This window comes from Tupaia chinensis, unplaced genomic scaffold (assembly GCF_000334495.1).
Source record: "Tupaia chinensis unplaced genomic scaffold, TupChi_1.0 Scaffold138425_1, whole genome shotgun sequence".
NCBI lineage: Eukaryota > Metazoa > Chordata > Mammalia > Scandentia > Tupaiidae > Tupaia > Tupaia belangeri.
In genome coordinates, this window is record NW_006198322.1 from 516,826 (window position 1) to 544,392 (window position 27,567).

At 41.9% G+C, this 27,567-nt stretch overlaps 1 protein-coding gene across 1 annotated transcript in view; it reads right to left on the bottom strand.

Moving 5' to 3' along the window:
• LRRC49 (leucine rich repeat containing 49) overlaps positions 1-27,567 on the bottom strand; it is a 153,184-nt gene that overhangs the window by 31,410 nt on the left and 94,207 nt on the right. The window contains 3 exon segments of the mRNA XM_006172303.3: positions 4,502-4,665; positions 11,386-11,469; positions 24,784-24,931. Coding sequence (XP_006172365.1) covers positions 4,502-4,665; positions 11,386-11,469; positions 24,784-24,931 — 396 coding nt within the window.

A 27,567-nucleotide genomic window follows, 5' to 3' on the forward strand; every position in this document is an offset into this window, starting at 1 on the left:
AAAAACAAACAAACAAACAAAAAACCTCTGACTTTGTGGAACTTGTAATAAAATTCGAAAACTCTTGGTGGGACTATAAGGCACAACCATTTTCAATAAGTTTCTCTTGAAACTGACAGCTTGTTTTTGAGATGATAACTTAGAATTTTAAGTTATTCTAGAAGGTCAGAGGATGTTTGGTCATAATTCACTTAAAAAATGCAGGGCCAGCAGGTGGCATGGTGGTTAAGGGTGCTGGACTCCCACAGAGCTGACCACAGTTCAAGTCCTGAACCTGGCAGCTTGTTTTCTTACTTTGTCTCTCTCGCTCTCTGGTCAAATTACATAATAAGTAAAATAAAATAAATAATTCTTTAAAAAAAAGTTGAAAATGTCAGGGAAGTCCCATCACCTTTCTGGAACCTACTTACCAGAGACAATTTTCCCAGGTAAAAGAACAATTTAAGAGACTGGACACTCCTGCGCTCACTGCAAGCTGCCACCAGGAAACCTGAACGGTGACCAGCCCGGCAGCAGGAGCACAAGACACGCATGCAGCCTGGAGACAGGGTCACCTGCGGGTATCTGGCCCCTGGGCCCACACAGCTTGCACCAGTCACTTCCACCTCTACAATGACAGTTTCAACTCACCTGCTCCTCTAGCGACCCCACTCCATCCCTCCCCAACAGCCCATCCGCGTGTGCAACAGCCTTCCTGCTACTGTCAGTGTCCTCATGGCCCCTGGTTCATATATTCCCCATCTTCAACTTTGTTTAGACCTCTAGTGCCGGAAACACCACATTTTCTCCTAAATTGTTGACACATTTCTGGCTTCTAATTCCCTAAAAATCTCCCCTGGACCATGTGACCCCTCACTCTTAGTCACTGATCTCAACATTTTTAGTTCTTGTCTTTGCTCTCTCATCTCCTTATTCCCGATCAGACATGTAGTTTCTCCACTGTCGGATCAGCTACTCTGTGCTCCTGGAATGACCTCACTTGACAATTCAGACTACACGTACTACAATTTCAAGGTCTTTAATCTCACTTAGCTCCTCAGAATTTTCCTTCAGTCTTTCAACGCTGCCCAGATTAGCACCCTTTGGTTATTAAACAACACCTGAAAAAAGGAGATACATACCACTTCTCTTTTTTAAAAAAGAATTATTTTATTTAACTTTATTTATTTACTTACTTATTTTAATTTGACCAGAGAGGGACAGGACGAGAGGAGAGAGAGAAAACAAATGCCAGGTCCGGGACTGGAACCCTGGTTGGCTATGTGGGAGTCCAACGTCCTTAACCACCACACCCTCTGCCAGCCCGTACCACGTTTCTTAAAGTGATATTATTATAGTAACATCAATTCTGAAATTATAATAAACTTGGTATTCCCTTTTTATTTAGATTAAGTTATTTTAAGCTCATATGGAAGCATAGAAGCATGAGGACTGACACCTGGACAGTGAGAGCACATTTCCCCCACTAGTTATTAAAGTTATTACAAAACAGCTATAATCAAAGAAGTCTGATATTTGCATTAAACAGATAAGGAGATTAGAAAGGAAGAGATGGTCCAAAAATATATATATGGAGACTTAAAACAAAGATGGCATTCTCATATAAACAAAACAAAAAGGCCTGGCGGTGGGGTGCAGGTAGTAGAGTGCAGCTGTGTGTACAAGAGCTACATGGGAGGCCCTGGGTTCAGATCCTGGGTCAGCCTGAACAGTGACACTGACTGAAAGCCTGGGAGTAGGGGGATGGCCTCTCCCTCTCTCTCCCTCTGTCAATGCATAAATAAACTTAAACAACAACAACTGAATAGTGAAGAAAGGCAAGTTGAATAGCCAATTGAAATAAAATCGAGTTAGACCCTTACCAAACACAATATGTAAACATGAATGTATCAAAGGGCTCTCTTTTAAAACTTTTCTTAAAAAGAGAAATGATCAGGGCTGGCTAGTGGCTGAGGCTCTGGGTGAACTCCCTCCCACATGGCCAGCGGCAGTTGAAGCCCTGGACGCGGTGGCTTGAAAATCACACTAGGTGCAGTGCGTGTACGTGCATGCCCAAAATCCAGAGAGGAGAATGGACGAGAAGGAATTTTCTCTCTGTGTGTGTCTCTGTCTTTCTCTGGCAAGTGCACATGCACTATGGCAAAAACTATAAAAACAAAATAATAAAATAAATGATCTCTTTAATATAAAGCCCAATGTTTTAAAATATTATGTTGTAGGTATAATCAAGTAAAATCGTATTTTGATATTTAAGTGATATTAATTATAGCTTGAGGGCTATACAGGAATGATATATTAGTTATACAGATTATTGCTTAATTAGAATTTCTATTCCTATTATCTTATTTTCTGGCTAAAAGAGGTAAGGAGTGCTATACTTTAATCTCCAAGTGAGCTAAAGGAAATACTCTGATTGATATAAATTAATCCTATAATTAAAATTTGAGGGGCCAGCAGGTGGCATAGTGTTGCCAAACTTCCACATAGCCCATCTGCAGTTCGAGTCCCGGATCTGGTGACTGGAAACTCACACAGGGTACATGTGCATGCATACTTAAAATCCTAGGAGGAGAATGGAGAAGGGACTATGGTGTGGCCATCCCCCTGGGAGGGTGATTTCTCACTTTCTCTCTCACTGTTTTTCTGTCTCTCTGGTGAGTACACATGCCTTATAACAAAAACTTAAAAAAAAATTGAAAAGCATATTTGTGTTAATACATGTCAGACTCCTATGAAAATTTCCTAAACATTATTCTATGGCCTCTCTACATACTTCTTCAGTATATTCTTTGTATGTGGAAAGCTTAAATAATTCTATTTAAAATATGAAATAAAAGCTATGCACAGTCCCTAACTTACAATGGGACAATTTTCTGACTTCACAATGATACAAAATGATATGCATTCAATAGGAACTGCACTTCCAAGTGTACTCATACAACCATTTGGTTATGACTTTCTTTACAGTATTCAATAAATTACACAGACTCATCACTTTCTCATAAAACAGACTTTGTGTTAGAAGATTCTAGCCAATGATAGGCTAATGTGAGTGTCTGGAGTGCACCAAACAGAGGCTCGGCTAGGCTCTGCTGCTGGGCAGGGTAGGCATATTAAATGCGTTTCCAACTGGAACACGGTCCCATCTCAATCCCTTCTCCATCCTTTCATCTTGCCAGAATTTTGGACACACATGCACGTGCCTGGTGTGTTTTTCCATCTGCTGGATCTAGGACTTGAACTGTGTGATGGCCATGGAAGATCTGGCTACCTTAACCACCAGGCCACAGAGCTGGCCCCCAATAAGCTTTCTTATGAGGAATACCAATGTGTGTGGGGTTTAGGTAGAGTACTCAGAACTGCTCATACACCTGGGGATACGTGCCGTGTGGTGCATGTGTCACAGAAGAAAAGAGGCTGAGCCGCTGGAGCACTGCAGACCATGGCGGGAGTGACCGTCCAGCTTTTATGACAAATTGCTTTCTATTACCCGGGAAGGACTAAGTTTGTGTGCTGGCTGCTGGGGACACCAGTGGTCAAAATAATCAGAATCCCTTTTGCTCATGAAACTTACATTTTAGTGGGGACGGCAGGAAAACAACTAGTTACCAAGTAGTTATGTAATCCTAACTATGGTAAGTACTAAGGGGGCTGTAGGGGTCCTGACAGAGAAAAGAGGTATCTGTTCTAGTCTCTGGGGTTAGGTAAGGCTCTGGGAGATGTGAAGTTTAGACTCTGCGTAGGGGTCCTGAGAGAGAAAAGGGGTATCTGTTCTAGTCTCTGGGGTTAGGAAAGGCTCTGGGAGATGTGAAGTTTAGACTCTGGTCCTCTAGGGGAGAGCCGGAGTAAGTGAGGGCAGGACACGGAAGGGGCTTCGGGGCAGAACAGCGGCACTCCGAGAAAGGCTCTGAGGTAGGAAGTAACTGAGCTGAAGCACGAGGCCGCGGCACCTGAAGAAGATGGCAGGTACTGGGGTAAAACAGGAAGGTGGGCAGAGGGCCCAGCTATATTATATGATCTAGACTTTTTCCTGTGAGAAACAGGAAACCACTGACAGGCTTATTTAATTAGGAAAATGTATGAAAAGATTTTTATTTTCTGTTCTCTATCTTTTTTTCCCTTTATGGCATAGAAAGAAGAAGAGGGAGTGAGAGAGGGAGAGAAAGAGACAGAGAGAAGGAAAGGGACAATGAAAGAGAGAGCTATTTTTGACAGGGTTTCCCTGTCGTGATCCTCCTGCCTCAGCCTCCCAGTTAGGACTGCAGGTGCATGTAACCCACCTGGCACGTTCAGGCTGGCCAGGCAGCCGGCCTCTGTGCACCGCTGCAGCTGGGCTATTTCTATCTATCTACACACCTACACACACACACACACACACATACACACACACACCTGAGATTTGCTACGAGGGCTCATGAATCACCAGAGAGACAGAGAGACAGAGAGCGACAAATACAGTTCTCTAATGGAGCTCGTGCCCTGAGAGGACCACAGTGCATACCCTGACTCCTCCGGAAATGCAGAGATGGCGCTTCCATTCATCTGGCAGGGGTCCTGAGAAGGGGAGTCGGAGTCTTTCCTGTCCTGATTTGCAGCAGTGTTGGCCACTCGTTGTTGCAAGTCCCACTTTCGAGCTACATTGTTAATTGTTAATCTTTTCTTCTCCTATAAAAAAGTTAATTGTGACAAAAATTATATAAATGCAACTTTTGCAGCAGAAGAAAGTATCCAAAGAGCATGCTGTTTGTACCTGTTTATCATACTTTCAGAAGCAGCCACTTTCCTATAATTACTACCCAACATACATTCTAAGCAAAGTTCAAGAAGTCTGTTCTTAAACTGTGTATTCAAACATCTCAGTAATAATAAAGGGGAAAAAACCTATTTATAGAAGAAAACGATTTCTTGAGGACTTAATTTTATTAAAAATAAATATGTAACACACTTGACATGGAAAATTCACTATTTGAAATTTTAATTTGATGGAAGTTTATACGCCTCTGTGTTTAAACATAGCAAGAAAACACTAATATACTAAGTATTATTAGCTTAAGCTTCCTAGCCAATAATTAGGACTAATATGAGAGTAACACTGGCGGGGAAGGGGAAGAGAGAGACTGATCAGCGTTTCGAGCTTCACAGCATAAATGATGATGTCTGAAAAATTTTATCTAGACTTGGAAAGAAACTGTACTAGACTGAAATGCTTCTAGACAACTAGTCCCATCCTACCAGTAGATGAATAGAAAGAAATTACTTTGTCTGGGCAGCGGGCACTTAGGGCAGCAGTTCTCAGACGTTCTGCCGTTGGCCTCACCGAGGACTTCGGGACAGCCTGCTGGGCCTGCGCCCAGTGTGAGTAGTGTCTGGGGGGCCTGTGTGCGCCCAAGCGCTGCCCACGCTGCCCACTCACAAAGCTCAGGGTGCCAGCCGCTGACCGAGAGTGGTCCTCTCACAGAAACCCTGTGAGTAAAGTAGATTAGGCTCCTGAAAGCCAGCCGGGCAATATTCAGTTTTTATATACTGATTGGAAAAATAATCCCGATTGTGATAAACTCCCACTATAAAAAGCTAACGTTTTCAAACGACTTATCGATTAAATCGGGATGCTGAAAACACACGTTCCCTTTCCTCTTCACTGAGAGTACAACCCTCCACTGAGACAGGAGCTGAGTGTGGTACCGACCCTCTGCCTGCTTGCTCTGGCCTTGGGAAAGGGGGCAAGTGGTAGGGAGATCCTCTACCAGTCCTCAGAACATACGGGCAGGCTAAATAACTGTTTTCACTTGTATGTCTGCCTGTGTTGATTACCTAAAATTTTAGCATATATGCATGGCTGGAAAGGATAAAAAGCGAACTGGTCTGCTCAGTTAAAACTAAAATTGGGGGACCAGCAGGTGGCAGTAGTTAAGGCACTGGTCTCCCACGTGACTGAGCACTCTTCAAGTCCCAGACCCAGTGGCTTGAAAATCATACCAGGTGTGTGTGCATGCAAGCCCCAAATTCTGAGGAGAAGGGACTGCAGCACTGCCGTCCCCCCAGGGGGTGATTCGCCACGTTCCCTCCCTGTGTCTCTCTCATGTAAGCACGTGCATCCTATGGCAAAAAGCTAAAAACAGCAACGACAAAACACTAAAATTTAAGTTGGCATGGTAGCTTAAAGGAGCCATATCCCAAATGGCTGACAATGGTTTGAATTTTGGCCCTGGTGGCTTTAAAAACATTCCAGGGGGACCACCAGCTGGCGTAACGGCTATGTTGCTGGACTCTCATGTAGTCGACGGCTGTTCTAGTTCCGGACCCAGTGGCTTAAACTCATGAGAGAAGAATGGAGGAGAAGGGATTGCGGCATGACCATCCCCCCTGGTGGGTGATTTCTCACTTTCTGTCTCTCTGTCCCTCTCTGTCTTTCCGGCAAGCGCAAGCGTCCTATAGCAAAAACCTCTCCCCACCAAAAAAAAAAAAAAATTCCAGGCAAATCCTGATGGGTTGGAGAAAAGGAAGAAAAAGGATTCTGGGATGAGCACACCCCAGGATGGAGGGGGAGGTGCTTTCTCTTTCTCCCTTCTCCTTGCCCTCTCTTTGTCTCCATCTCTCCCTGGAGAACACACACGTCCTCTGGCAATTAAAAAAAAGACTTTTAAAAAGTTCTATTTTGTGTTTAAAATGTTTTCAGTCTAGGTTCTTTCTTTCTTTTTTTTTTTTTTGAAATTTCAAATTAACCTTTGCAAAGGATCTTGTAAAAAATTCATGGAAAATGTATGTTATGTAAAAAATATGCAAGAAGTTCAAAAATATTTCTACCTTAAATAAATCTGTACTTTAATTCCATCTTTCCATGAACATTTTATTTGTTTTGCTTTTAGATGTTTGCTGTAGGGTGCATATGCTAGCCCAAGAGAGACACAGGACACAGAAGGAAATGAGCTGTGGAATCGGCCGCATGGGACGTGATGCCCTAAGTGCCACACCACCGCTGGCCCCTCCATGACCACTTCAAAGTCCCCTGTACAGGTAAGGGGATCGCGCTTAACACGGGTGCCTCAGTGCTGTCTTGGCATCCCGTCTGTCCTTATCTGAAGGAACGAGGGCTCTGCTGTGGGACGTGATGCCCTAAATGCCACACCACGCTGGCCCCTCCATGACCACCTCACAGTCCCCTGTACAGGTAAGGGGATCGCGCTTAACACGGGTGCCTCAGTGCGGTCTCGGCACCTCGCCTGTCCTTATCTGAAGGAACGAGGGCTCTGCTGCGCACTGCCGAACGTCCTTTCCCTGATCTCTAAGAAGTGCCTCCCTCAGGGAATTCTGTGTTGTTATTTTCTGATGACTGTGGCAACCCAACTCTTAGTCTACGCAGTGCTGCTGTTCTCACTCGGCACCATGGCCATTCTGAACGAGGCTGGCTCTATGCATCTGGCTTTCTGGCTGACAGGAGGTGGCAGAAAGAAATACTTTCCATGAAGTAGATAAAGTAATGCTTGGAAAAAGGAATAACATGTCTTTATGCCATTGACTATATTATCAAATTACAAGATAGTCTCTGAAAAATGCAAACACCTTTCTATACCCAAGGTGGAGTTGAACTTCCTTTACGGGGGTTAATAAAGCCAGATCAACTCCACATTGATTAAGAGAATGCCTCATTTTACTGCTGCCAGGAGAAGAAAAGTGATTTAAAAAAATCTTTTAAGAATTGTTCATTTAACTTTATTATTATTTTTAAAATTTGCTCTAGGGCACATGCACTCACCAGAGAGAGACAGAGTAAGAAAGCAAGCCACGAGGTCCGGGACTCAAACCATGATCAACCATGTGGGAGTTCCAGCACCTCAACCACCATGCCATCTCCTGGCCCAGGAAAGAGACAGGAGTATAGCCTGGGGTCAGGTGAAGGCCACAACAGGGCTTCTAGGCATGAGTGGAGCAAGAAAAGAAGCAAAAGGAAGGCTGGAGAGTGACAGAGATTGTGATGCAGAAGGGGTACCCAGACAAAAGCTTATCCCACAGATCATGGAGGCACTTAGCACGCCGGCTACAGCTGTTCCCAGCAGCTAGCTGGAGTAAACTGCCCCGTCTTGTATCTTGTTAAAGCACTTTAGAAGATGTCAAATTTCAACATCTGCTGTTGGAGTCCATAGCAGTAACTATCTCCCTTCATTTACAAGGTTAGAAAAACAATGGAAGATGGAAGAGCAATGAGGCAGAAGACATATCTCTCTACATACTCCTCCTGTACCACTCCTGGTGAAGGACACGTGAACTGCACGAGAACCCTTGGCCAATTCTGAGCTAGGACTAGAGCCAGCGTCTCTTGATTCCTTATGCTTTTGGTTTTATTAAAAATTTAAAAAGTTAAATAATCCCAACTAAGGAATCCTGGCCAACCACAATGGTACAGGCAGTAGGGCAGGGCTGTGTGAGGCTGGGGCTGCATGGAAGGCTGGGGTTGGGATCCCAGACCAACCTAAAACAGGCCAGGTATAATACCCTGCCTGTACAAGGATATTTCAGAAAGTTTATGGAAAATACAACTCAAATATGAATTTCTTTAGGTGCAAAAAGTTTTTTAAATCCATGAGTGTTTTTGTTTTTTTAATGTGCACTTTCCTCAAACTTTTTGAAAACCCTTTCATAATCCTAGCTAACTGACAGGCTGGACAGAGGGTCACAACAGCAAAAGCCTGTCAGAAACCCCTCTCTTGCCTTTTCTTTCTGTTTCTCCTTCCTCCCCTCTCTCAAAAAAAGATTAAAAAAAAAAGTTTGAGTAGAGTGACCATTAGCTATTTCCCGAAGTTTTCATAAAAATGTTCCAAACTCTTAAAAAATGTTTGTTAAAAAGTTAGTGGCACATTTTCCAAGGGGTAAGCAGCACTCCTCCCTTCCATACTCTACGGCTCTTGGAAAGAGGTTCTGCAGACCTAAAAATTCTGCCATCTATCTATCACCTGTCTGCCTATCTGTTTGTCTATCTGTCTGTCTATCTATCTATCATGTGTTTATTTTTATTCATTCATTTATTCATTTACTTAGGAATCTGACAACAGTAACTACATGAAGGGAGACACTACATTTTTCTAAATCATTCCAAAGGTTGGCATAAAGGTATTTTAGGTCTTTTCTCCAAGTACTACTATATCTACCTCATTAGTGCCTAAAGCATTACTGGCAAACTTGGTCCTATACATCTAAAAATACTAACAAGAGCTGTATTTCCTCTAAGCCAGGTATTTTTGACCAACCCTTAATGATATTCCAGTATAGAAAAGCTTAACGTCCCACTGACTGAACTGGCGAAAGGGCAGAGACGTCAGGAGAGGACTCGGGCACAGCTAATAAACGGGGTGGGTGTTATCAGATGAAGGTTGGGAAGACTCAGGAGGTTGTCGACAACAGCAGGTGAGGAAATTGCAGCACATTAAGCGACAGCTCAAAATACCTTGGCAAGTGTAGTTCCGAGCAGTGAGGGGTTGGGCAGGGTTTCATTTTTGGTAACTGAGCAGTCTCCACAGAGGTTCCCACAGGGGTTTTAGGAACACCGTGAGATCAGTTCCAAACTAGTGCACCTGTGTGACCCGTGTCCCTGTCGAGACGCAGAACATTTCCAACGCCCCACAAGTTCTCTGCTTTCCTAAGGTTAATACATACAATTTTTGTCCCTACTAGTCTTTTTTAAATTCAGAAAGTCATTTTAATTTAAAGAAGTAAAAGCACCTCAACAAGCATGCGTTACAGTAATGAGGGTGGTACTGTTTCCTTAGAACACAGCATGACGCAGAATATGAGCTACAGACTTTAATTTGTCTCTATTATACTTTACGACGTTATTATATGTAAAAAGAAAGCATTTTAAGGAAAGTAATATCTGACATGATTTAAATAATTTAAAGTCACTGTGAAACACATTTTCTTTCCTTAATTCCTCAAAAATTTTACCACTTTTATATCAGAGGAGCTCATAGGAAAACTTTACATTTATAAAGCTATTATTGAAAGAAAAAAACTGGGGCCGGCGGGTGGCATTATGGCTAAACTACTAGATTGCCACACGGCCGATGACGGTTTGAGTCCCGGTCAGGAAGGCTTAAGAATCACACTGGGCACTTGGTGTGCTTGCCAAAATTCCAAAGAGGAAAATGGGGGAGATGGGATTATGGCATGACCATACCCCCTACGGGGTGATTTCTTTCTTTCCCTCTCTCTGTCTCTCTCCAGTGAGTGCATGGTGTATGCCACCCTATGGCAAAAACCAAATAAGTATATAAATAAATAAACAAACGAACAAATTAGCAAACAAAAAGCCATGTAGCAAAGCTCATTACTCTATGAGTAAAACTGGCAATCTAGGACAGTGCTTTCCGAAACGAAACACACATGCCTTGGGACATACAGGATGATGTATCAGTACGAAGGGGTCTTCAAAAAGTCCACAGAAAAAGCGTATTATGAAAAAACTGCATAGATCCCAATTTCTAAAAAAGTTATTTTACTTATTATTCTTAAAATATGCAATAGGGTACATGTGCTCGCCAGAGAGAGAATGAGAGGGAAAGTGAGAAAGCAAGCCTCCAAGTGGGGTGATTTCTTTCTTTCCCTCTCTCTGTCTCTCTCCAGTGAGTGCATGGTGTATGCCACCCTATGGCAAAAACCAAATAAGTATATAAATAAATAAACAAACGAACAAATTAGCAAACAAAAAGCCATGTAGCAAAGCTCATTACTCTATGAGTAAAACTGGCAATCTAGGACAGTGCTTTCCGAAACGAAACACACATGCCTTGGGACATACAGGATGATGTATCAGTACGAAGGGGTCTTCAAAAAGTCCACAGAAAAAGCGTATTATGAAAAAACTGCATAGATCCCAATTTCTAAAAAAGTTATTTTACTTATTATTCTTAAAATATGCAATAGGGTACATGTGCTCGCCAGAGAGAGAATGAGAGGGAAAGTGAGAAAGCAAGCCTCCAAGTACAAGACTTGAACCATGGAGATCGGCCATGTGGACGATCCCATCCCCCCACCACACCACCTGCTGGTCTCAAGATTCCAATTTCTTTTGCACCATATTTTAACTCCATTTTTGCATTACATTTTTGAAGCATCATAACTTCTGCCATATTTATTTTTCATCTCTTCCTGTTAAATTTTCTAACTTTTGCATGTGTTTTATAATGCGCATTATAGTTCTCATGTACGGATTTACTTACAGATAATAATTTATAAATATTTGAGGGGTGTTTGCTTACCAAAAACCATTCTATTGACTGGAATGAAAAATGAAACAATGACAAAGATTAGAAACCACTTTGCCAGTAGACTCACTAGCTAGTGTCAGGGTGTGCATGTGCGTGTACACAGGCATGAGCACATCAGAGAAAATACCTTAAGCAAAGACTGTTTATGACTTTCTCGTTTCTTCTCTTCTTCTTTCTTGGCTACCACAGATGCGATACGCCTTTCTTCTTCCTGGAAAATATTTTACGAAAATATTATGAGGTGTTTACCCATTTTTTTAATGCTGAATATCTTTGGTCTTGGAAGTCCGGTTTCCTTTTTGAGAAGCATACTACTCTGTAACAGAAAATACGTTCACAAAGAAAAAGTATGTTTTTCTTCATTTTCTTATTCCTGCTAAATCCAAGAAAACTGTATTTTTAATTCTACTCCCAACTCTGGAGGTGAGATGAACCTAACTAATAGAAGAATGAAAGAGAAATGAAAAGAGAAAGGAGAAAAGGGGGAGCAAGTTGTTTGTATAATTTTTCTTTGTATACCATGTACCATAGATCCACATATACTTAAACTTTTTATAATCAAGATAAAAAGTAAAAATGTTACTTACAACAATTTCAGTTTGATCTATGATTGCAAATCAGAGCTTTATTTGATGATGAAACAAACCGAAGAGATTTTTAAAACATTTCATTGACATCAAGAAATTATTCCTCATATAATTACTTTTACTTTGTGTTTAAGTTGATTTGGTCAACTCCCTCCCTCCCTCTCCTTTCTTTCTTTCTCTCTATTTTCCTTCCTCCTTTTCTCTCTCTCTCTCTCTCTTTTCATTCTTTTCCTCTTTCTGCTATATGGTGTGTGTGTGCTTGCTGGAGGGAGGGAAGGAAAGTGAGAAAACATCCACCAGGGGGCTGACTAACCCAGTCCCTCCTCTTCCATTCTCCTTTCTGGATTTGGGCATGCACACACATGCTCCTGGCATGTTTTTCAAGCCACCAAGTCCGCTAGGTGGGATCCAAGCTGCCTTAACCACCATACCATCTGGCTGGCCCTGTCTCATTTCTTAAATTCTAAAAACTATGAAATACAGCATGGTGACTACAGCTACCAATCCTGTATTATGTACTTGAAATTTTCTGAGAGAAGATTTTAAATGTTCTCACAATTAGGTAAGGTGATAGATGAGTTAAACTACTTTGAATGTGGTACTGACTTCATAATACGTATATATTATACATGTACACCAAGCATGTTATATACCTTAAATATATACAATTTTATTTGTCAATCATACCTCAATAAAACCAGGAAAAAAAAATCTATAAAATAACATTACGGTTATAAACTTTTTTTTTTAGAGAGAGATTTTTGCTATAGGGCCTGCACACTTGCTGGAGAGACAGAGAGACAGAAAGCAAGAAATCACCACCCGGAAGGATGACCATGCCGCAAGCCCTTCTCTTCCATTTTCCTCTTGGGATTTTGGGCACGTACACACATGCGCTTGGTGTGAGTTTTAAGCCTCTGGGTCCTGAACTTTAACTGTGGTTGGCCATGTGGGAGTCCACTGATATAACCATTATACCATCTGCTGGTCTCAGTTTATAAACTTTGAAAAAATCAGTCATGATCCCAACAACCTAACTCAAATCAAATTCTTATGTATCAGCTTACATATTCACTATGAGCAAATTACTAACATTTGCAATTTGTGTAAATAATTTGGATAATATTTCCCCTAAAGACTGTCAAATTTTAATAAACTATAATCATGTAACTTTTAATTGTCAAAAAATGTGTAGGTAATCAAAATGGTATCACAATTGGAGAAAATAATTTCTTCATAAAAGATAAATCCTTGAAAACAGTTTCAGAGATAGAAACAATAAAAAAGCAATCAATTAAGCAGATTTAAAGAACTCTTTTAGGAATGAGAAATTATTGGGTCATTGGAAAAGTCATGACATTTTTCTATGCAAAAATACATCATGACTTTTCCAATGACCCAATGAAACAACTGAAATTAAAAATTCAATGGAAGGGTTTAAACAGCAGATTATATATAACTGAAGAGAGAATCATTCAACTGGAAAGCAGATCAGGAGAAATTTTCCTATATGCTTACATAGTACTCTGTTCTTCATCATCGCACTTAACCTGTTTCATTTAAGTACCTCAGGCACTATCCTTCCTGCCTCCCCTAATACTGTAAGCTCCATGAATACATGGAGCTTGTGAGATTTCAGGCCACATTGTGAGACAGTAGTACTTCCTGAACCCTTGAAGTTAGGTATGGCCATGTAACTTGCCTTGACGAATGTTAAATAAATAAAAATGACATTTATAATACTTCTGGGTGGAACTTTTCAAAGACGATGCATAAAACGGATATTTTATCTCCTATCTCTAGTACCATACCTACAAAGCTCCAGATAGTTTATACTTGGAAGGTCTAAATCCTGGAATGAGGATAATAAAGAACAAAGATCCCAGACAACATATTAAGGGCAGACAGGTAGTATGAAACTTAAACTTTGTTGCTTTAATCGACCTTGGTGAGAGGAGTTGTTACTGCAGCACAATTTAGCCTATCCTTACCATTATATATGTTATGTTAGAATTAGGGAAGAACAAAGAGGCTATAAAGATGTACTCTAGAACATGGGCCATTATATGTGTCTCTGTAGACAAAGAAATGACCAAGGCTAAAGAAGTATACTTTAAAATGCTCACACATAAATTATCACGAAATTAAAAAGAAAACTAGTAAGGTATCCACTAGGTGACTGTAACTTTAACAAAAGAAAACTAATGCTTTGATAAGTTAGCAATTAATTTGAGATCACACAGCTATTAACAAAGCCAGGGTCAAGAGAAGAAGACAGGTCTTAACAGAAATGGAATATATGTATTGTAAAATTTTTTTTATAATACTACTACAAAATATATTTTTAAAGTTATATAAAAGAAGTGAGAATTTAATGTGAATTTAAAGTGTCCTGGGCTGGTCCCATGAGTGCTGAGGTTAAGTTCCATGCCTTGAAAACTGGATCCCATATGGCTGGCCATGGTTTGAATCTCAGCTTCAGTGGCTTGAGAAACACAACAGGTACATGTATAAGTGTGTCCCAAATCCTGATGAGAAAGAGAAATGGAGAAGGGATTGCAGCATGATCATGTCTCACTGGGAGATGCTTTCTTTCTCTCCCTCTCTTTCTCACACTCTAACATATGTGCCCTCCGACAATAAATAAAATAATAATAAAGTGCCTTTTACAATATGAAAAATAATTCTTCTTAAAGACTAAATAGCATGAATTAGGAGAAATAGGCTAAATTAAAAATTCAGAACTCTGGAGACCAGCAGTTAGCGTAATGGCTATGTCGCTGGACTCCTATGTAGTTGACTATGGTTCAAGTCCTGGACCTGATGGCTTAAACTCAATGCTGGGTTTGTGTGCGTGCGTGCCCAAGATCCTGAGAGGAGAATGGAGAAGGGATCGCAGCGTGGCCATGCCCCCTGGTGGTGATTTCTCGCTTTCTGTCTCTCTGTCTCTGTCTTTCTGGTGAGTGCATGCACCCTATAGCAAAAAAAAAAAAAAAAAAAAAATTCAGAACTCTGACTCCTAGCTTCACAAATAGCTGGTTTAGTAATTATATTATTTTCTTCCGTAAATACTTGTTTGGTATGTATAGAAGATAACCTATCTGATAATAAGCTTTGAGAGCAAAATAAATTGGTGCTCATTGTTAACCTATCTACAAAGTGTGAGCTAGAAACAGATTGGTTACTCAAAGAGCCAGTTTCAAACAGTGCTGGAAACTGTATGGATCACGAACTACACATACTTAGGAGATGATTTCATCAGAGTTTCAAAAAGAATTTGAGCTTCTATTAAAGGCAGTAGGGCTTCAAAAGAAAACCTAAACCTTGGAAAACTGGACTTACACTAAATCAATTCAAATATTGAGTGTTTTGAGGAATTTACACATCTGATGTCCATTTTTTAGCCCAAATAATTATAGAGGACCTAAACTTAGAAACAAAAATAAGCCTCTAACTATGAAGATAAGCCATAAATTTGTTGGTAGGGGGAAAAAAAGGCAGTAAAACACTGGCACTTTCATGACAATACTCCAATTTCTGGGACGAAAGTCGTATCTTTGATGTGGCAAAAGAAAGGCATCTATCTGTGACAAACAAAAATATCTTTTTCCTTACTTTAGTTTGGCTGTGAAGGCCCAATATAGAAACTGTTTCAAGTTAATTAAGAAGTGCAGTGATTTAATGTTTGAAAACCTACATTTTGTTAGTAGATTACTAAGACTCTAAAATAATACATATTTCATGTGAGAAGTTTTGTTCCAAAATAAATAATAGCAGCCCTAATACAGGCAACAATTTATTACATGAAATTTAAGAAATTAAATGACAATGTGTATTTTAACCATATACTTAAATACAGTTATAAACAGACATGGTTTTCCTTGAATATACAAAATATTAAAATAGACTTTAAAATCTTTTTCTAAAAGAGATGGTCACCAGAGAACACTAATTTTTCCAGAGTTAGAATCAGAGTTAGAGTGAAGATTAGAAGCCATATCACCGGATTTCTACTGGCGCAGGAATACTAGTTGTTAAATATGCAGAGGACTGGGGGGCCCAGCCAGACAAGGTAGGTTATGCTGCTCTAACAACTTCAAAGCTTACCCTGACTTATTATACGAAAAGTTTACTTCTTACTCAGGGGCAAAAACAGTACAACTGTCTTCAGTGTAGAAGCAAAGTATTCCTGGACACTGGGTCTGACGACATCTTCGACTTAGTATTAACACATGCCTGGACAACCACCACATAGGAGAAAAGCCTGAAGAATGATGCTCTGCCTTTGCTTTGCCTTTTATCTTTCTTTAAAAAAAAATTATTATTATTTTCTTTCTTTCTTATTTATTTAATAAACCTTATTTAGCTATTTATTTTAATTTGACCAGAGAGGGACAGAGTAAGGGGGGGGGGCAAGCCACCAGGTCCAGGACTCAAACTGCAGTCAGCCATGTGGGAGTCTAACACCTCTAATTCCCAAGTCACCTGCCGGCCCCTCTTTCTTTTTTTTTAAACAACAACTCTCTTTATTCAAAAAACATTGACAAAGTGATTTTAGTTGCAATACTACAACTGAAATACAACAATGCCCCTGCTTGCCTCTGGTCACATCTCACTAGTCAAAGCAAGTCACGTGACCACATGTAAGTTCAGAGGAGAAAGGGAATCATTCCCACGTGTGGAAAAGAGTAGGAGAATCAGCACATATGCTATCCCATTGTTCGGAGAGTAAACTGTGAACAATCAAAACTAAGACAACCAAATACGGACTTGAGGTGAAAATGTTAGGGATTGTTTGTTCTGGAATTGTGAGACTAGCGCTAGCATTCCAAAATGCTGCCTTAGAAATAAAAGAGAAATTTCTGCTGCCCAGAATTTTCTGTGCCCCTCAAAATGTGTCTGTGCTCGCTCGCTCGCTCTCTCTCTTTTTTTAAAGGTTTTTGCTATAAGGCATCTGTGCTCACCAGAGAGAAGAGAGACAGAGAGAGATAAACAGAGGGAAAGTAAGAAATCATCCCCCAGGGGAATGGCCACACTGCAATCCCTTCTCCTCTATTCTCCTCTGAGAATTTTGGGCATGAATGCACATGCACCTGGAGTGATTTCTGAACCACAGGGTCCAGGACTTGAACTGAGGTCCAGGACTTGAACTGAGGTCAGCCATGTGGGAGTCTGGTGCCTTATCCACTAGAGCAACTTCTCTCATGTTTTTGATGCCCTTCTCTATTTTTTTTTTTTAAATAACAGTTGTGTAATAGCTGAAGATCCCTATAATTCCTTGTCTTTTCCTATGTCAAACAATCACAGCTGGTTCTCTGGAAGTGTGCCAATTTGGTGTTACTACACTGAAACTAAGAATAGTTCATGTGTGGGGCTGGCAGGTGGGTAAGGCCCTGGATTCGAGTCCTAGACCTGGCAGCTTGAAAATCATACCCATGTGCATGCATGTGTGCCAGGTCCAGGACTCAAATTGCGGTTGGCCCTTTGCTAGTCCAGTATTTTTTTTTTTTTTTTTTGGGGGGTTTTTACTAGGCATGTGCGTTCGCCAGAAAGACAGAGAGAGACAGAGAGACAGAAAGACAGAAAGCGAGAAATCACCCCCCACGGGGGATGGCCACAATGCAATCCCTTCTCCTCTCGGGATCTTAGGCACACACGCACACGTGCCCGGCATGAGTTTAATCCACCGGGCCCGGGACTCGAACGGCAGTCAACTACAAGGGAGTCCAGCGACATAGCCATTACGCTAACTGCTGGTCCCAGCTAGTCCAGCATTTTTAACCACCATACCACCTGCTGGCCCCAGTTTATTGACTTTTTATATTCCATTTATTTCTCTAGACCAGGTGTTAGCAAACCTTTCCTGTACAGGACTAGATATTACGGGGTCATCGGGAAAGTCACAACAGAGTTTTCTATATTTTTCTATGCAAAAATGAATCATGACTTTCCCGACAACACAATATGAGGAAACGTCAAAAAAACTCATGGAAAAATTGTACTAAAGCATGATTTAAAAAAATTCTTTTGCCATAGGGCACATGTGCTCACTGGAGCTACAGAGAGAGTCAGAGACAGAAAGCGAGAAATCGCCCTGCCCCAGGATGGCACTGCTGCAATCCCTTCTCCTCCATTCTCCTCTCAGGATTTGGGGCACATACGCACACACACATGGCGTGAATTTTAAGCTGCTGTGTCCAGGACTCAAATCATGGTCACATGGGAGTCCAGCGACGTAACCATGACATGACCTGCTGGTCCCAGGATGAGTTTACATTGGTGCAAAAAAACTGCTTTGAAGTCCAAAGGGATTTCTGCATATCCCTTGTATTATAGTCTCTGTGGGCTTTGTATGATCTGTATCTCATATTCTCCTTTGTTTTTCTTTTCTTTAATGCTTAAAAAAACATTCTTAGCTTGAGAACTGCACAAAAACAGGGTGCAGGGTGGATTTGGCCCACAGGGCACAGCTTGCCAGTTCTGCTTACTGAGCTACTTCTGGACTCTGACTTGACCAACTGATGTCACGACCACTGACTTCTCCACGGCCTGTCACTCACACACTGCATCAGAATAACACAAACATCTTCTCATCTAAACATGAACACAAATGTTGAATAAAATGGGCCGGAGAAAAAGCCTCATGGGACGCTATTACTCAGTTCTCTAAAGGCTGGCATGTATCTGCTTTTTTTAGTCACCGGAGGGTGTGTGTGCTTGCCAGAGAAAGCAGGATCCTTCTCCTCCATTCCTCCATCCTGTCAGGATTTCGGGCATGCATGCATGCAGCATATTTTTCAAGCCATAAAGATTCAAACTGTACTTTGGGCTTAGGATTCCAACTGCAGTTTGCCATGTGGGACCTGGCTCCCTATCCATGTCCCTTAACCACTGCACTCCAGGGCCAGCTCTCCCATGAACCTAGCACTTTGTGTTCTGTAGGTTTTCTTGAATCAAAAATGTATTAACCATGCTGTCATACGACTTAGTCAAAATGACATCATAAAAGACTTGGTCAAATGCTTTGTTTAATTACCAAAATACGGACTACAGAAAGAACTCCTCTGAGAAAGTGTACTTGTAATTTCTAAAATATAAAGCTAATACACACACACACGCACACACAAATACATACACACATCATATATAGAATTTCTAAAATATATATAGCTAGTTTTGTCTGGCATAAATTGTTTTTAGTGAACTACTGCTGCCGCCTAGTGATCAACTCCTTAAGTACCCATGAACCATTTTTTAATAATACGATTTGAATTTCTTTCATAATCAACATCAAGATGTCACGATTTGTGGAATTCATATTATTTCCTTTTGTGATAAAAAAAACAGATTAGTTCATCTTAGCTCTCAGCTACCGCCTTATTTTCCACTGCTTTCCAGACACAACTTTTAACCATCTAACAATTCATTTATTCAGTGCAGTAGATGGACTATTGCAAATGACAGCCCAGAGGCCAAATCCAGTCTACCACCTGTTTTTGTAAATAATGTTTTATCGGCAAGGAGCCACGTCCACTCACTTTTGTATTGTCTATGCCTGCTTTCACGCTGCAATGGGAGAGGGGGATTGTTTCAACAGAGACTACAGCCTTTCCCAAGACCTAAGGTATTTACAATACTCTCTGGCCTTACACAGGCAGTTTGTCAACCCCATTCTAAACGGACCAGAATTCAGACTTATTCACATACCCTAGGCTTTTATCTTATTCATCTTTATTCTCCTCTTTATGGACTAAACCCCACTCTTCTTAAGAGTGGTAACAAGAGCAAAATAGGAGCTGAGGCCAGCAGACGGCCACATCCTACCTCTTGCCATGCCTCTGGAGCAGAGGCCAGAACCTGTCCCCTAACGAACCTCCCTGCCCTGTGACATGCTCTGTCCCACCCCACCCAGTTCATTCTCCATGCTGTTACCTAGACAATCTTTTTAGTAGGCAAGTTAATGTAACTCCCTCGAGCTCCTCAAGGGCTTCTCCTACTACGTCTAAGAGAAAAAGCTAAACTCCTTATGATGTCACGAAATGCCCTAGGCCACGAACCAGCAGCTGCTGTGTTCTCCCGACACTCGTGGGAAAGTCCATGCAGTCTGTACACCTCCACCCTCTGCAGATCCGTCCTTCTCTGCCACTCTCCTCTAGTTCTCCTTTAGAACTTCTCCTATTTCTCCAGCAAGCATCGGGGTGCTTTGCTCTGACCCCATCATGGCCTGTGTGCTTGTGCACATGCGTGCATGCACAAGCGTATGTACCCACTCATCTAGCTAGCAGTCTCATCTAACCAAGACTATCAGCGCACTGTGACCCCGGCGGCACGACTCCCTCTGCAGCAGACTGGACGTAACTTCGGGGCACGAACAGTGCTTCTGGTCTTGTCATCTCTAGTGCTAAGACACACCGCATTCAGAAACTTCTCAGTTCAAGTGTCTGTAAGTGTCTGGGAATTTTATCGCAGTGCCTCTAGACCAAAAGAAACATGCAAAAGTTCTGTTTTCTAAGTCCGAACAACTCAGTACATATTCATGTTTTAGCAACTAGCTATGTACCAAAATAATACATGTAAACAAAAAAGAAAATATTTTATGCCATTCTTTATTTTTAACATTTTTTCTTTTCTCTCTCTCTCTCTTTTTTTTCTTTTAATTTTTTTTGCTATAGGGCGCATGCGCTCACTAGAGAGCGAGACAAAGACACACAGAGAGAAAGCGAAAAATCACCCCCTACCAAGGGAGTATGGCCATACCGCAACCCTTCTCTTCCATTCTCCTCCTGGGACTTGAGGCTCATATGCCTGGTGTGATTTTCAAGCCACTGGGTCCAGGATTCGAACCACAGTCGATCATGCGGGAATCCGGTGACTTAACTACTGCACCACCCGCTGGCCCTTGTACCATTCTTAAATAGCCACAATTAACTAGCGATGCAATTGTGTGTAGCCTGCAGGACATTATGCGACTTCTCAAGCTGAGGGGCCCGAAAGGACACGTCCACTCTCATTTCCTGCTCCGTACTTATTCTGGGATGGGATTTGTTTTTATCACAACCACCACTGAGAAGTCAGCACCGCAGAGATGTGATGAGGTAGAACGAAATGCAGCGTGACGGATGTCGAATGGCAAGCTACCTTGGGCTGGCAATTTGCCTGGTGTCTCACAGACGTCAAATCTCACTGAGTCTCCCTTGAAAATTAAATATTCCACAGCATCCCTGCGAGCTCACGGCAACACCCCAGCACACAATTTGGGAACCACGTGGTGCCAAGGAGTCATTAAACATTTGTGTAATCTACCCGAGCTATTATAGAATGTTTGTATGGTAAATCTACATACACATTTCATCGAGATACTGTTTTTTTAAGGAGAAAAAAACAGTTAAAGAAAAGTACTAAATTTTTTTTTAGTCAGAGAGTAAACAGTCCAGGCTTGTGGGTCAGGTGGTCTCTTTGGCATGACTTTGGTACAGAAGATGACTGATATAATTGGTGAAGCTGATTGTGGTATTGAGCAGGAGGAGGCTAGCAAATGGAAGAGGGTAAGGGGCTGGAGCACCTGTCCATGTGGCTAGACAGAAAAACGGATCAGGGAAGAGAATTCCCCCAAGGAATGCGGGTAGGAGATTTCCAGTGGGGATGTCTTGCTGATTAAGCCACATTTGATAAAGCCAATGGGATGAGAGAAATCAGTAGGCCCAGCCAATGATCGGCTGACGGGACCCTGCTTATGGATGAGAAACCCCATGCAAAGTAACCACCGGGGCCCTTGAGCTACTCTTTCTCTCTTGCTCTGCAGCCCCCTCCTACTTCTTGGTGTGTGTTTCCATTTTTACTGAGTAAACTATCCTTTGCATTTGCCACTGGCATTTTCATTCAATTCTCTGTCCAAAACACCAAGAACCCAGAGATCCCTGAAGCTATGCAGTAACAGTGTGAGAATGAGGTGTTAGTATCTCCAGTGTTTATCTGCCGCCTTTACCCGTGATATTGTGGTTACATGGGAGAATGTCTCTGCTTACGTAAGCTGTGCTCTAAAGTGCCCAGGGCTGTTGGGAGCAAAGGCAGTGGCACACCCTCAAACAGGCCACAGAAGGAGGCTCTATACGGTGTTCACGGCTTTCTCATCATTTAAAATCATTTCCATTTCTTAATTTTTAAAATTAAATAATGGAGGAGCAGGTATGGTCTATATTTACATCCTATATACATATTCCTACTTGTATTCTAAGTACATATATATCCTGTATATTTATATGCTTTCTGTAGTCATATTTCCATGCTCTACAGATACTGCTGCTCTCGATTTAGGAGAACCATCGGCCTGCTCCCATCTCAGGTGGTCTTCTCCCATTTCTTCACCAGGCAAAAACGCCCTCTGGAATGTATGAGGACAATGACTATAGAGTTTTATTCTCCTTTATTTAGGGCTTTGAAGTTAGGTAAATTTCACTTGACCAACAAGTCTTACTGAACACCATTATGTGAAATAGAGAACGAAAGGAAATAAAACATTTATAGAACATCTATCTGTATGTGTCACTCAAAGAAGAATAGGAATGGTTTCTGTCCTTAAAGATTATATATAGGAGGGCAGCAGGTGGCGTGGTAGTTAAGGCGCTGGACTCCCATATGGCCAACCGTGGTTCAAATTCCAGACCTGGTGGCTTGCTTTCTTACTTCTCTCACTTTTCCTTTCTCTCTCTAGTGAGTGCATGTCCCCTAGCAAACTAAAATAATAATAATGATGATAAATAAAATTAAATAAATAATTATTTAAAAGTGCTTAAAAAAAGATTATATATTGTTTAGGTAGACAAGACTGACATATATGCACTTCTATGAGAAACATCTAATTAAGTAGAAATTTATATAAAGGGATTAGCTCTGTATCTTACCCCACTCATCTCAACCTCATCAGGAAGAGCAATGAGAATTACCAAGGATGCCTAATCAAGGAAAGCAGAGAGAAGGACAGAGTCACCACAAAGGCGGGAAGCAATACTGACAGGACAGCTCTGCATAAACTGAGAGGACAGGGAACCAGATCTCCACCGTGGACAAGAGAAACAGGCAGACCCTCCAAGGCCCGGGTACTGAATTCATCTGAACTGTTAACTATTTGCTAGCCACCCTAGGTGACCCTCATACTTCCGAGGCACTTATTGTGATGCGGGTATACAGAAACCTTGGCATTTGTGTAAACCTAGCTGTTCAAAAGAATCCATGTAAAAATTAGCAGTGTATGAGGAAGCAAACAAACAAAGACTTGGGATATTTTTCTAGGTCAGAGATTATCAAACTGAAGTTATTAATAAATATTTTCTGAGAAAATACAATATTCAAATAAATTTGGGATGCAATGAAACAAAGCAGGCACATAGCTTTATTATAGAACTTTCTGGAGCCTATAATATGCTAATGTGCACTGTATGTCCCAAGTGAAGGAGACTACATGCAGCGTCTTGCTTAGTTCACTAGCCACATCGGAACATCTAAGCACAGAAGATATCTTAACTATGGAGATAGAATGAATTAGAGAGAGAGATCTGTGACCAGGCAGTGGCACACAGAGATGCAACTTGACCACATGGGGAGGTCCTCAGCTTATGTCCTGAGAACACTCTGCACAGAGTGTGTGTGTGTGTGTGTGTGTGTCTGTGTGTGTGTGTGTCTGTGTGTGTGTGTGTCTGTGTGTGTGTGTGTCTGTGTGTGTGTGTGTCTGTGTGTGTGTGTGTCTGTGTGTGTGTGTGTCTGTGTGTGTGTGTGTCTGTGTGTGTGTGTGTCTGTGTGTGTGTGTGTCTGTGTGTGTGTGTGTCTGTGTGTGTGTGTGTCTGTGTGTGTGTGTGTCTGTGTGTGTGTGTGTCTGTGTGTGTGTGTGTCTGTGTGTGTGTGTGTCTGTGTGTGTGTGTGTCTGTGTGTGTGTGTGCACGCACACATGCCCATTATCTAGGCTAGCTGAGGCTGGGATGCACTGTGGCATGAAGCCCCTATTGAGGGTGGCTGTCTCTCCCTCTCTCTTTGAAGAAAGATATAAACTACTTTGGGAAGTGTAACATCAACAAAAATAATAACAATAACTCCATACAGTGCTTCCTAGGAGCCTCACACTCTTCTAAGAGGTAGAATAATTGGGATACCTATTTTACATTGAAGAAAATATGATATGTGACATGTTCCAAGACACCAGGAGATGCCTAAAACTGTGGATAGCACTGAACATATAAATATATATATTTTGTTCTGATAACCAATGCAGCTACCAAGTGAGTATCACTCAGTAGTGTATACAGCATGGATACACTGACAAAGGGATGATTCATGTTCTGCATGGGACAAAGACGAACAGAGTAGGATGGAGTGGACGGAGAGGGACGGAAAGGGACAGTGCAAAATTTCACCACACTACTCCGAACAGCATGCAATGTAAAACTTACGAACTGTTCATTCTGGAATTTTCTGTGTGGTATTTCCAGACTTCAGTTGATTAGAAGTAACTAAAACTACAGAAAGTAGAACTGCAGATAAGGGGGAACTCCAACTGGGACGATTAATTAAATTGCTGAGGGTCACAGGGCTAGAAAGCAGTAACACCGCGTTTAGAATCAGTTCATCTTGTACCAGCGCCCGCGCTTTTAACCATTACACTATGTGACTTACCAAAATGTTCACTCATCCATTCCAAAATATTAGGTCGTAAGCAAGAATGCTAAACAAGCATGATGATTCGGCTAGGAATTTTTAACACCCTATTCACTGCAATTGAGGATGAAGGAAGCTAGCAAAAATTCTATAATTATTATTATGAAGTATACAGTCACGATAATTTGCAGTTCATTAAAATTAGGAAGCTTTTCAAGCAAAGACTGTGCACCCCGACTTCCTAATCCACAAGGAGGAAAGCAACACGGCAAGCATTTCGGAAGGCGTCTCACCGTGATTCTCTTCATATCTAGCTGGCGCAGCTGCATCATATTCTGAAAGACAGTGTTTTTGTACCATGACTCTTGGGCTATTGGGTTGCCATCAAAACTGATGTCCGAGTGGGAAGCAGAGTCGGCAAGGCAGGACACACTGTCAAAACTGCAGGCAAGACAGAAACCACCGGATTATTCTGAGGCCTTCAAACAATACCTGCACTTTTTAATAGACTTCATTCTTTCAGAACAGGTTTTAGACTTATAGAAAAATTAAGAAAATGGCATAGAGAGTTCCCAAATATTGCGCACACAGCTTCCCTCAGTGCTAACATCCCGTATTAGCATAGCACACTTGTTATAATAAATGAATGAATAGCGGTGCCATCTGACTGAGTCCGTCTTTCCCAGATTTTGTTATCCGACAGGGGCGCTGAGCAGTGTGTGAGGTTTCTTGGTTCTTTGGATCCAGATCTCTAAGAACAGAGACCTGCCTTAAGATGCAAAATGAGAAAACCACAAACACAAGTAAAGTAGGAAAAGGGAAGTTTTCATAGCAAAGTTAAGATTTTTACCCATGCCAGAAATGCACGCAGGTGGGCAGCTGCCAGAGGAGGACAACTGCACTGGGCATGCTACTTTCATTGTGAGAGCTGGTAAGAAATATTTGCAGGAAAGGCCTGCTTTCCTTTGTTTGGATCTCCGCCCCCATGTGCTCTGTGCTCCTCAGCCATTACACTATGCTCCTTCAGGGGTGCACTTTGAGGAATCGGATTACCTAATTGCGCATGGTCAGTGTGATCTTTGGGAGTATGGAAATTCATATATGGAGGATCCTCCCTATTAATGTATTGCCTGAGTGGGAATTCAAATGGTGACCTATTACACCATCCCATTCCAGCACCAAGAGCCAGGTGGGAGGAGGGCGTTCTTGCAGAGGGTCTGGTTGTAACTCCTGGTAGGCTGGGACCGATGAGGTGGATGTCCTCCCCGTTATCTCCGGGCTGCCGGCTCATATATGGCTGACTACCCATCACAGCTTCCCTCATTTTTACCAGGATAGCACACTACACTGAGTCGTCCTGGCTCTTAAAGTTCCTCTTGGCTATGACGGTAGCTCGGACTGTTTCGAACGTCTCGACAGTTCGGAGGAATACGGACTTGCTGCGGTGTAGGATGCGCTCTGGTAGGATTGGTCTGATACTTTTTTCTTAGCCAGTGCTAAGGCACATACTAATCTCATGCTCTGCCAGTGTTGGAGTGGCCTCTGACCCCTGGCTACATCCTGCTTTCAGGTCTCTCTGGGGTAAAGTGACTAAGCCTGCCCTCTCCTTTTCTTACTGAGGTCTTTGGAAGGGAGTCACCATGTGAAGCCTGTACTCACGGTGGCAGGCTAAGAACCCCCCAACTCTGAGGGCAGTACCTATGTGAGTTATTTGGAACTGTTCCCAGAAGACTTGCTTTTTCTTTTTCCCTATATTTTTCACAGTCCCTCATGCTGACCCCTGACCCTTGCACCCTGCTCCCACCGGTAGAGGTGTTAGCATGGAAACGAATGCCTCAGTTCTTGCCTTCATAGAAGAATTTAGTGAAAAGACAGTCATACGGGGACAACAAAGTTCTATAGCAGGTAAAGCCAAAGTACACAGCAGGGGAATGGAAGTGGAAGAACACCCAGAGGAAGCAGCGGCTGGCCCACGGTGCATATCGGCTAAGGCTCGTCTTGTGTGCCCACGTACTTGTTCGTATTGGTCTGACTCTTGGATATCTGTTTTCAGCCATTAGCCAGCGCTACCTGACTTATTATGTCCTTCCATTCTGCCAGCTCAGGCCACTGGAAGCTCTTTCAGTTGACTCCTTTGTCCTTTCAAGTCCCATCAGGGTATTCTGTTTGTTCTCGTAGCACTTCCTTACTTTCTGGAACTACCAGGTTGCCTTGATTCGGATTATGTTCCTGTCTCAGATCTAGAACCAGCCATTTCTCTAAGGAGTCACATTTTCTTTTACTGGAGAATATTAGAAAAAAGATCTAAGGGCTTGGCATACTTCTTGCTACCATTTCTATTAGGCCCTCTCAGCTGACAGAACAAGGAAATGCGCGTGTGCGTGCGTGTGTGTGTGCGTGTGTGTGTGTGTAGTAACCCGTGTGTACACACATACCTGTAAATATCTCTCTGTAATCATCTGTGCCTGTATTAAGCTAAACATGAGCTCATACTGATGCCTCGGTTCTAATCTATTACCAAACAAATCATTCTAGTCTCCTATCCTTGCTTATCTGAAAATTCTTGCTCCAACAAGGAGAAATTGGTTGGATTTCTCACCATCTGCTATCTACTTAACAGTTCAATTCTAGTGCATATGTATAGTGCTATCAGGACTTTAACCAGTTCCCTAAATATAAAACAACTTTATTAGCTAAAGAACAATGATTAGGTATAATTCCTTTTGCATTAAGTCTTATAGACTCATTTCCAAAATCACATAGGTAGTGCCTTTTCCCCCATTCCACATGTTTCCATATATCTGAGTACAATTACATTCTACTCTATAATATCCCAAATTCTAAATGATTTGTTAAATCTGCATATGTTGAGTTTCACGCTTCATACTGTAAAGTTCTATAGGTGTTAACAAATGCATAATATCATGTATTCACAATTCAAGTATCGTAGAGAGGCCCATCCCAGTGGTGCAGCCAGCAGCAAACCAAGCCGCAGTGCTGGAAGCTACAATGGCTGTAGCAGTTCTGGTCACTGGGCTGGATTGAAAACACTCCAGGCATGTGCACCTCTCCCCCAG